The 12127-nt window shown below is 42.9% G+C and overlaps 1 protein-coding gene across 8 annotated transcripts in view; it reads right to left on the minus strand.

The window, feature by feature from the left end:
- Window positions 1-12127, minus strand: part of LOC111956866 (E3 ubiquitin-protein ligase MARCHF2) — a 60931-nt gene that overhangs the window by 2013 nt on the left and 46791 nt on the right. For 2 of the 8 annotated variants that reach the window (XM_070436613.1, XM_070436612.1), the window contains exons 1-5: window positions 6173-6628; window positions 4383-4446; window positions 3792-4058; window positions 1703-1898; window positions 1402-1611 (exon numbers count right to left, since the gene is read on the minus strand). In XM_070436613.1, the coding sequence (XP_070292714.1) occupies window positions 1402-1611; window positions 1703-1898; window positions 3792-3967 (582 nt within the window). In that variant the 5' untranslated portion in view covers window positions 3968-4058; window positions 4383-4446; window positions 6173-6628. Of the gene's footprint in view, window positions 1-1401; window positions 1612-1702; window positions 1899-3791; window positions 4059-4382; window positions 4447-6172; window positions 6629-6671; window positions 6998-12127 lie in introns of those variants that run through there. The other 6 variants (XM_070436610.1, XM_070436611.1, XM_070436609.1 and 3 more) reach the window with 5 other exon arrangements.

Below are 12127 nucleotides of genomic sequence, written 5' to 3' on the forward strand. Positions count from 1 at the left end.
GGGTTCAGGTCTGGAGACTGGCTAGGCCACTCCAGGACCTTGAGATGCTTCTTACGGAGCCACTCCTTAGTTGCCCTGGCTGTGTGTTTCGGGTCGTTGTCATGCTGGAAGACCCAGCCACGACCCATCTTCAATGCTCTTACTGAGGGAAGGAGGTTGTTGGTCAAGATCTCGCGATACATGGCCCCATCCATCCTCCCCTCAATACGGTGCAGTCGTCCTGTCCCCTTTGCAGAAAAGCATCCCCAAAGAATGATGTTTCCACCTCCATGCTTCACGGTTGGGATGGTGTTCTTGGGGTTGTACTCATCCTTCTATTCCTCCAAACACRGAGAGTGAAGTTTAGAGCAAAAAGCTCTATTTTTGTCTCATCAGACCACATGACCTTCTCCCATTCCTCCTCTGGATCATCCAGATGGTCATTGGCAAACTTCAGACGGGCCTGGACATGCGCTGGCTTGAGCAGGGGGACCTTGCGTGCGCTGCAGGATTTTAATCCATGACGGCGTAGTGTGTTACTAATGGTTTTCTTTGAGACTGTGGTCCCAGCTCTCTTCAGGTCATTGACCAGGTCCTGCCGTGTAGTTCTGGGCTGATCCCTCACATTCCTCATGATCATTGATGCCCCACGAGGTGAGATCTTGCATGGAGCCCCAGACCGAGGGTGATTGACCGTCATCTTGAACTTCTTCCATTTTCTAATAATTGTGCCAACAGTTGTTGCCTTCTCATCAAGCTGCTTGCCTATTGTCCTGTAGCCCATCCCAGCCTTGTACAGGTCTACAATTTATCCCTGATGTCCTTACACAGCTCTCTGGTCTTGGCCATTGTGGAGAGGTTGGAGTCTGTTTGATTGAGTGTGTGGACAGGTGTCTTTTATACAGGTAACGAGTTCAAACAGGTGCAGTTAATACAGGTAACGAGTGGAGAACAGGAGGGCTTCTTAAAGAAAAACTAACCGGTCTGTGAGAGCCGGAATTCTTACTGGTTGGTAGGTGATCAAATACTTATGTCATGCAATAAAATGCAAAATTAATTACTTAAAAATCATACAATGTGATTTTCTGGACTTTTGTTTTAGATTCCGTCTCTCACAGTTGAAGTGTACCTATGATAAAAATGACAGACCTCTACATGCTTTGTAAGTAGGAAAACCTGCAAAATCGGCAGTGTATCAAATACTTGTTCTCCCCACTGTATATATAAATAACAAAAAAAGAACACTTAACCAGCACTTGCCTCTACGTTGAGGAAAAAGTTAATTTCTATGCCTGTGATATGTGGTTGTCCCACCTAGCTATCTCAAAATGAATGCACTGACTATAAGTCACTCTGGATAGGAGCGCCTCATAAATTACTAAAATGTCATGTGTATCTGGTCTGTGTGTAGGGCCTAGTTACCAGTGTCCAGAGGATGTAGATGGTGAAGAGGGCGATGGTAAGGGCAATGAGTCCCACGGCCTCCAGCCGGCTGTTGAGGGTCAGGTGGTCCTGGGCTCCCCTCAGACACAGCCAGCCTGAGATGGCCGCCAGTGGCGTGATGAGCAGGAAGCAGGCCATGTCGCACAGCAGCGTGCGCTTCTCACTGCGAGGCCCCGGGTCCCGCAACCACTGGGAGGATGCAAGGAAAGGACCACTATTATTACAGTCTTTTTCCGTCATTATTATGGTGGCTCACACACACACAGTGCCAATGTTGTACCTGTGTAAGGGGTTGGGGTCGCCGTTCAACAGTGAACTCTGTGTGGCAGAGCTCACAGTAACTGGTGTTGGAGGACGACAGCCACTTCTCCAGGCAGCTCTTGTGCACCTTACCCAGGGTCCCTGTGCAGTCACAAGGGGAGAGCAGCGTCTCACCACCGGCCCCCTCGTGGCAGATCCGACACATGCCTTCATTACTGGACAAATAGGGTAGAAAAAGTGTGCCTAGTGATCACTCATTTCAAAACACATGATATACTTAAGCAATAAGGCCCAAGGAGGTGTGGTATATGGTCAATATACCATGGCTAAGGGCTGTTAATATACACAACAAAGCAGAGTGCCTGGAAACAGCCCTTAGCTGTGGTATATTGGCCATATATCAAACCCCCGAGGTGCCTTGGTATTCAGGGCTCAAACCACCCAGTTTATAACGTACATATAAATTGGAGACATTTACTTAATCAATATACAAAATTAATTTATCAGATATGCTAAATATGAGATGACTTAGTATATTGAGAATTAGGCCATATATAACCAGTCAAAAGTTGACACCTACTCATTCAAGAGTTTTTCTTTATTTTTACTACTTTCTACATTGCAGAATAATAGTGAATACATGAAAACTATGAAATAACACATATGGAATCATTTAGTAACCCCCCAAAAAATTATAAAAAATATTTTGATTTATTTATTTGAGATTCAAAGTAGCCACCCTTTGCCTTGATGACAGCTTTGCACACTCATGGAATTCTCTCAACCAGTTTCATGGGGTAGACACCTGGAATGCATTTCTATTAACAGGTGTGTCTTTTTAACAGTTAATTTATGGAATTTTTTTCCTTCTTAATGCGTTCGAGCCAATCAGTTGTGTTATGACAAGGTAGGGGTGGTATACAGAAGATAGACCTATTTGGTAAAAGACCAAGTCCATATTATGGCAAGAACAGCTCAAATACGCAAAGAGAAATGACAGTCCATCATTMCTTTAAGACATGAAGGTCAGTCAATCTGGAAAATGTGAAGAACTTTGAAAGATTCTTCAAGTGCAGTCGCAAAAACAATCAAGCGCTATGATGAAACTGTCACTCATGGGGACCGCCACAGGAAAGGAAGACCCAGAGTTACCTCTGCTGCAGAGGATAAGTTCATTAGAGTTAACTGCCTCAGAAATTGCATCCCAAATAAACGCTTCATAGTGTTCAAGTAATAGACACATCAACATCAACTGTTCAGAGAAGACTGCGTGAATCAGGCCTCCATGGTCGAATTACTGCAAAGAATCCACTAATAAAATGACACCAATAAGAARAAGAAGAGACGTGCTTGGGCAAAGAAACACGAGCAATGGACATTAGACCAGTGGAAAACTGTATTTTAGTCTGATTAGTCCAAATTTCAGATTTTTGTTTCCAACTGTCGTGTCTTTGTGAGACGCAGTGTGGTTGAACGGATGATCTCCGCATGTGTGGTTCCCATCGTGAAGCATGGAGGAGGTGTGATGGTGGGGGTGTTATGCTGGTGACACGGTCAGTGATTTATTTAGAATTCAAGGCACACTTAACCAGCATGGCTACCACAGCATTCTGCAGCGATATGCCATCCCATCTGGTTTGCGCATAGTGGGACTATTATTTGTTTTTCAACAGGACAATGACCCACCACACCCCTAGGCTGTGTAAGGGCTATTTGACCAAGAAGGTGAGTGATTGAGTGCTGCATCAGATGACCTTGCCTCCACAATCACTCGACCTCAACACAATTGAGATGGTCCAACTCATTCCAAACCACAGAGTGAAGGAAAAGCAGCGGACAAGTGCTCAGCATGTGGGAACTCCTTCAAGACTGTTGGAAAAGCATTCCAGGTGAAGCTGGTTGAGAGAATGCCAAGAGTGTGAAAAGCTGTCATGAAGGCAAAGGGTGGATACTTTGAAGAATCTAAAATATATTTTGATTTTTATAACACTTTTGTTTTTTTTTGGAAGCCATACATACACAGAAAGGGGGATACCTAGTCAGTTGTACAACTGAAGGCATTCAACTGAAATGTGTCTGAGTAGAACCCTCTCGAGGAACCATCTTACCTCTGTGAGCCCACAGCTTTGACAACAGTGGAGAGTGAGCGACCATCTTTGGCCGTAACCTTGGCGACGTACTGGGCCTGGCCAGCATCTGGCTCCTCTACCACCTTTGGCAGGTCGGCGCTGCCTGAGTAGTCACACAGGGAGCCAGGCAGGTGGCAGCAACCTGATGTAGTCATGGCTCTGTCGGTGGTGGTGAAATGCCAGAGGAGCCAGCAGTCAAGGAGTCAGTCACACACCTCTCCTCCCRCTGTTGGGCAACTGTTTGGACTGCGTGACAATGTTATAACGTAGCATTGTTACAACAACTCTTTGCAGTGTCAAAACCAGAATTGACATAGATAACTTCATGTAACAAAGAGAATTTGAATCTATTAACGGGGACATTCTTTAAATCATAGACCATTTTGACAAGTACAGTACCAGTCAAAAGTTGACAACTACTCATTCAAGGGTTTCTTTATTTTTACTATTTTCTACATTGTAGAATAATCGTTTTGGTGTCTTCACTATGAAATAACACATGGACTCATGTAGTAACCAAAACAGTGTTACACAAATCAACATATGTTTTATATTCTTCAAAGTACTCACCCTTTGCCTTGATGACAGCTTTGCACACTCTTGGCATTCTCAACCAGCTTCATGAGGTAGTCACCTGGAATGCATTTCAATTAACAGGTGTGCCTTGTTAAAAGTTAATTTGTGGAATTTCTTTCCTTCTTAATGCGTTTGAGCCAATCAGTTGTATTGTGACAAGGTAGGGGTGGTATATAGAAGATAGTCCCTTTTGGTGAAAGACCAAGTCCATATTATGGCAAGAACAGCTCAAATATGCAAAGAGAAATGACAGTCCATCATTCCTTTAAGACATGAATGTCAGTCAATCCAGAAAATTTTAAGTGCAGTCGTAAAAAAACATCAAGCACTATGATGAAGCTGGTTATCATGAGGACCGCCACAGGAAAGGAAGAGCCACAGGTACATGAGCCACAGGTATCTCTGCTGCAGAGGATAAGTTCAATAGAGTTAACTGCAACACAGAAATTGCAGCCCAAATAAATGCTTCACAAAGTTAAAGTAACAGACACATCTCAACATCAACTGTTCAGAGGAGACCGCGTGAATCAGGCCTTCATGGTCGAACTGCTGCAAAGAAACCACTAAACAAGGACACCAATAAGAAGAGACTTGCTTGGGCCAAGAAACACAAGCAATGGACATTAGACCGGTGGAAATCTGTCCTTTGGTCTGATGAGTCCAAATGTGAGGTTTTTGGTTCCAACCGCCGTGTCTTTGTGAGACGCAGAGAAGGTGAATGGATGATCTCTGCATGTGTAGTTCCCACCGTGAAGCATGGAGGAGGTGTGATGGTGTGGGGGTGCTTTGCTGGTGACACCGTCTGTGATTTATTTAGAATTCAAGACACACTTACGTAAACCAGCATGGCTACCACTGCATTCTGCAGCGATACGCCATCCCATCTGGTTTGCTCTTAGTGGGACTATCATTTGTTTCTCAACAGGACAATGACCCAAAACACATCTCCAGGTTGTGTAAGGGGTATTTGACCAAGAAGGAGAGTGATGGAGTACTGCATCTGACCTGGCCTCCACAATCACCAAAATCAACCCAATTGAGATGGTTTGGGATGAGTTGGACCGCAGAGTGATGGAATAGCAGCCAGCAAGTACTCAGCATATGTGGGAACTCCGTCAAGATTGTTGGAAAAGCATTCCTCATGAAGCTGGTTGAGAGAATGCCAAGAGTGTGAAAAGCCGTCATCAAGGAAAAGGGTGGCTACTTTGAATTATCTAAAATATTTTTAACACTTTTTTGCTTACTACATGATTCCATGTGTGTTATTTCATATGTAGAATATAGTAAAAATAAATGTACATCCTTGAATGAGTAGATGTGTCCAAACTTTTCACTGGTACTGTATGTGGTGGGGAATCGATGGCATGTTTACTATAGTAAACTAGATACCATGTTTACTATGTCATGCATCTCACGTCACAGCCATACTATTTACGAATGAGCTTGTAACAATGTTACATTGTACCATCAACATACAATTTTAACAGGCTGTGAGTTATAGACAAAGCTTGGTTCCAATGAATCAATAAATAATCAGACACAACCAGGCAGGGGAAAAGATAACGTTAACTAGTTAAGACATTCATGTTTTCACATCCTCTAAACCCTAGAAAGCTAGCTAACGTTAGCTAGCTAACTGTTCAGTGATCGACATTTCCACTAAAGTTAGCAACCAAGCTAGGTAGATAAATAAATACAATATAGTGAAAATATATGAAGGTGATCACTTAGTTTAGCTAAATATATATATTTTTAAACAGCCTAAACAACAAGGGATAACGTACCGTAGTCACCAGCAAGCTCTCCCTGGCCTTAGTTAGCTATTTAGCTAGCTAGCTGTATGAGATGACATTGACATTTAGCCAAAACGATGGTTCGGGAAGAATACAAAAGACGATGACAAGCCGTGTATCTGCTCCATTGTTGGCCGGATCATTTACTTGTTTGTAGCAGTCTCCTCACAGAAACGGTGTATCTTGCACAGATTTGTGACAGCTAGCTTGTTTACATTTGTTACACTGCCTGGCTGGCTAACATCTATCAGCTGTGCACTGCTGTATCATTATGGTCCAAGCTATCCGGGATCCTTGGGACGTCCCTATCAAAGATTTGTATAACTCGCTAACCCAAGATAGACCAGCGCCTGTCGTTTCCAACGTGAGTAAATTAAATCATAGTGGGTATAACAAACAAGGAGGTGGGCAGAGCCAAGCACGAGCTAGTGAGATCCTAATGGCGCCTGCTAAGCATTTATTTGCATATTTCCGTTAGGGAACGCCTTACCTGTAAAGTGCGCGTCTGCAATAACTAATTTGCATTCCTTTTAAACAACACTTTTTTTTTTTTTACAAGTTTGGCAAAGGGTAAAGTCTACAAAACTTAGTCCACTCTGTTTGTTACAGATCGTMGTTTTGGAAACAGAAAACTGTATGGAGATCAAATGTTAATCGATTAGGAATGACCAAAAAGTTGGCCAAAATCCATCTCGGTTCATCTTCTCCCCTTCCGGCAACTGGACTTCTTCTCATCACCATATTTGAAAGTGAATGGAAACRCCAACCAGATGCTTCACATTTATACATCCGGTGAAATATCTGGCTCATTGCTCTATCTGCGTCCCTTCTTCTTCGTCTTAATTTTTTTGTTATTCTTCTTTGGTCTTTAAATGGCGGTTGGCAATCATAAGGTGCATTACCGCCACCAACTGGACAGGATTGTAAATTCATTACACTTTGTAAAAAATATTTACAAATAAAATAACAACACTTTCGACTAACATTCAAGACCCACTACCCCATTCCACTACTTTGACCCTGTCTGATCCTACATCGTGCCAACGGCCTGGGAGGACGGGACACCACCATGCAACACACCCTGTAACTCTTCTGAAGTCAAATCTAATACACCCAAGTACATCTTTACATCTGCCACAACATATATTTTCTGTGATTTACATTCCATTTCTGCAGTACAGTTAATAACCATTGCTATGAATGGCCTATCCYTCTGTGCTGGCACAGATTTACTACTCACAGGGATCCTCTCAGGATCCCTTGCCCTTGACCCATCCTCCTCTACTTTCTTCACTGCCTCAGCATATGACATCTTCTGCACTACTCTGACCCTGACCACCTCAATCTGCCTCTCTTGCACTGGACTTTTTCGATCCCCAACAACATGGGCACCCCTACAGTTGACACACACAACTTTTTTTGCCATAGGGTGTAGAGAAATGTTTGCAGTTTTTAATATGATGTTAGAGAGGCTGACTAACAAAATCACTGTCCGCTAATTCAACCATGATAACAAATTTAAATAGCTGGCCGCTAAACTAACATATCAATAAAATAAGGTTAGCTGACATGGGATAATTGACTGACTATCAGTGACTGACATAAGAGAAGAACTGGTGATGCACAACCAAAATTGCACTTTGTGTATTTTACTATTCTAACTCGCAACAGTAAGCTGAAACCCCTCGTGGGGACTAGATCCAATGTTCTTCAAAAGAGGGTATGCGGCCCGTGGGCCGRCAGTTGCCCCTCCCTGACAGAGTTATGCCGAATTTATAGCTAACAACAACAAAACTGCTTTCTGGATTCGTCTTCTGCTCCCATCACAAGCACAGGAAGTGCAGCCACGAGCTGCTATTTAAAGAAAGTCCACTAGAGGGAGGAAACCATTTCAATCTGGTCCATGACAAAGAAAATGAACAAGATTTCTTGGTGCTTTCAAGACACCTGGGAATTCTGAAATAACAAAGGACAATTCATGACATCGGTGATCTTCAGGTCGGAAAGTCGAAGCTCTAAAAAAGAGGCCAGAGTTCCCGACATGGATGACCGTTCAAAATTATTCTCCCAGTCGTCTTGAACACACTGAAGTCAGAAGTCGGAAATGTACAAGTTCCAGTTATTTTGAATGCGGCATCTAGCAAAGTTAGAAAACCTTTGTCAACGGTTTTGTTGCTGTCATGCACGTCTCCTCATTGCATCATGCATTTGTTAGRCCGCGTTCAAGTGCTAGTCGGAACTAGGAAACTCGGAAATGTCAGATTTGCTAACTGGTTGTAGTTATACACGTSCCACGTTCAACCAATTTCCAAGTCGGAAATTTCTGCGTTTCCTAGTTCCGACTAGYACTTGAACGCGGCTTTAGTTTACACATATGACGCATATAATGTAATCTGGTCAACAAATACATAATTTGAACGTGAATGTTACACAGGGTGAATGACTCCASGATTTTTGGAGTGGACTTTACACCACTAATATGTGACAGCACTTCAGATGTCGGTAGTTCATTACGGACTCAGTCAGTCTGTCACTTCAGCCAGGAAAGAACACCAGCACAGACTTCGTGAGGTCAAGTCAGACAGTAACAGATGCAAGCTTATGTCAGGACTTAAAAAGTGGTGAGTGAAGGAGTCAGGCGCAGAGAGCAGGGTAGTTCCAAAAGACGTGGATTTTTAATATTCCAAATAACCAGAGAGACGGTCACGCCACACACACAAGGGCGCGTAAAGTCCCAGTCCAACAAACAGGACGAAACTGAGCAGGAACAGACACCACAAGAATAAACRAACACCACAAACAGAAAAACAAGCCCGCACAAAAGCCGGCGGGCYAACTGGGTTTAAATAGCCCACAACCAAACCTAAACACTAAACAGGGGCAACAAATCAGACACAACTAAATTAAACAGAAAAGGGGATTGGTGGCAGCTAGTAGGCCGGCGACGACGACCGCCGAGCGCCGCCCGAACAGGAAGAGGCACCATCTTCGGCGGGATTCGTGACAGCTTATCAATGAATGAGGTAAGTTTATGAAGGCCCCTGCGATTTCACCAGCGGCGTTGCCCATCAATGTGTTCCTTCGCAAGTTAAAAGACTGGCAGAAGCTAGGCAAATAAAACGTTCTCCGGTTTAAACTTTGCCCGCTTGCAAACTGTTGCCACCGGAGTTTTCTCGATTTTTGATAAACTGTTTGCTGTTCGCTGTTAACGTTCTGCTAACTGGGCACTTTGAAGATGAACCCCTACAAGGATGTCAAAGAAAATACATGATATTAGTGGTGGCAGGGGCCCACTTAGGGATTTGGAGGTCCCAGGCAGAGGCCAGTCTGAGCCCCTCCGATGTCTATGTCTATCGGAGCCAGCTTTTAGGTGAACGAAACAGAATGAAAAGGCAAACTGAAGAGAGTTGAAATGCCCTTCACTAGTAGGTCTTGGCATCACCTCATAGAAAAGGTGGGCAATCATTTTGGCTTGAGGGCCACTTCGCGATTTCAACGCACAAATGTTTTCCAGATCGATGTTTGTCAAAAGCAATTTGTGGGCAAGAAAAAGGCTTGTTATTTAAAAATATAGGCTAATACAGTCCATTATCATTTCTACACACTTTCTATTTGGTTTTAGTTAGGGCTGGGCTGATTCTGGGATAATACCTATATCTGATATTTTATTTGCAATATCGACCAATTTGATCATTGTTTTCATTTTAGGTCATTTTTAACCATTTTAGCACAGATACAAACAGCAACCAAATGTCTATGTTCATTAGGCTAATAAGAAAATATGTCAAATGAGTTGAACATAGAAAAGGTGCAACAATCTTTTTTCAATTCAAAAGTGAGTAAATTGCATCAGAAAGGTATTGGAAAGTCGTTGAGAAAAAAATATCTGCACAGTTTTCAATTGTCGCTTTGTCATGGTCCCTTCAAATGTGTTCTGTGAAGCCTGTGAGCATCGTAGAGGGGAATAGAAGATACGTGTTCATGAGAGTCTTAATAGCTAATCGTCCCCAACAGTTCAAAAGCTAAAGCAACATTTGGGGGAAGAAATCAGAAACCGCTCCATTTGTCACAACCAGAGATGGTCATAGCCACTAAATAGCGCATGCCGGAGGAGGAAGGCAAGATAACAGAGAAATCATGTATTATTAAATCAAATGATGCCAACTTCACAAGGGCAGAAATTTGATGAACTGACTTGTTGTGGAAAGGTGGCTTTCTATGACGGTGCCACGTTGAAAGTCACTGAGCTCTTCAGTAAGGCCATTCTATTGCCAATGTTTGTCTCTGGGGATTGCATGGATGTAGATAGATAGACAGATAGTGTCYGTTTCTAGATCTCAAAATGTAACGCTCGTCTGAAGAAGAGGACCAAAGTGCAGCGTGGTACGTGTTCATGATAATTTATTCAAACTGAACCAAAATAACAAAATGAAACAGTTCTGTCTGGTGCAGACACAAAACAGAAAACAACTACCCACAAAGCACAGGTGGATAAAGGCTGCCTAAGTATGATTCCCAATCAGAGACAACGATAGACAGCTGCCTCTGATTGGGAACCACACTCGGCCAAAAACAAAGAAATATAACACCTAGAATGCCCACCMTAATCACACCCTGGCCTAACCAAAATAGAGACTAAAACCCTCTCTATGGCCAGGGCGTGACACAAAAACCAAAACCCAACCGTTGTCCTGCCGGTGACTGATCTGTCCTATGTTGGAGCAATGGAAGACACAGTGAGAAATTACTATTGAAATTGTCAAAGAAAGTTAGAGCATAATTGGTATTCTTCTAATCTTCTGGGTCTAGTTAAAAGCATGAGATAGCCTATTGTAGATTATAGGTTGGTATCCTATCTACAGGTAACTGACAAAATAAAGGAAACACCAACATAGTGTCTTAATAGGGTGTTAGGCCACCAACGGTGTAAAATTGCGCAACTAAAACATCCTCAGCAAAAATAGCAAAATTCATTACAGATTTCTTGAGTTCTGGGGATTTTGAGGAAGTGAAATAGGCTTCCGCATCTGCTGTGTGTCATGGGGGAGAAACATCACCAACCAAACGTGGAATCGGTCAGGAAATACACCTCCAAGACTGAAATCTCATTTTTCTAATGAGCAACAGACAAACAAACGTGCCAAACGGTGTGTTCAGTGGCTTTTTAAATGTGAGAGTTGAAAACAAGTCCTAGATTTATGAAAGTTATCTGTATAAACCCATTGTTGTTGTACATTGTCTATTGTGGRTCCATTACTGTTCTGTTGACACACATGGAGCTGATGATGGCCAGAAAAACAAGGAAGAGGTCAAGGTGCCAGCAGCTAAGGGCATCATACTCGATATTGACTTCACTTCATTCACCTTAGACAGGATATTCTTCCCCAGTACTCATCAGGAGGAGAAGTATAGAGTATTGGCCATGGAGACTGTGAAATCAGCACCATTCCGGGTGGAAATCAGCCCCATTCCGAAAAGGAGTATTGCAATGGTGTGTGGTCGCCCACCACCTGTCAGTCAAAATTATAAGTTCATTTTGTTTGACTGATTCTGTGACAGCCTATGTTATGCTCCAGAGTGATGCAGCGATCTAAGGCACTGCATMTCAGTGCTAGAGGCGTCACTACAGACCCTGGTTCGATTCCAGGCTGTATCACAACCGGCCGTGATTGAGAGTCCCATAGGGTGGCGCACAACTGGCCCAGCGTCGTCCGGGCTTGGGTTTGGCAGGGGTAAGTTGTCATTGTAAATAAGAATTTGTTCTTAACTGACTTGCCTAGTTAAATAAAGGTCAATTTWTTTTWATCAATTTCATTCTCATTCTTGCAAGAGTTGAAAACAGGTCATAAACAGGTATATGACAGTCAAAGCGCATTATCCACAATTTTTTTACATTTGTGTTTTTTCATTAATGAATGCTTATGAGTACCTTCATGTGTGTGCAAA

This window comes from Salvelinus sp. IW2-2015, linkage group LG32, assembly GCF_002910315.2.
Source record: "Salvelinus sp. IW2-2015 linkage group LG32, ASM291031v2, whole genome shotgun sequence".
In the NCBI taxonomy this organism is placed as follows: domain Eukaryota; kingdom Metazoa; phylum Chordata; class Actinopteri; order Salmoniformes; family Salmonidae; genus Salvelinus; species Salvelinus sp. IW2-2015.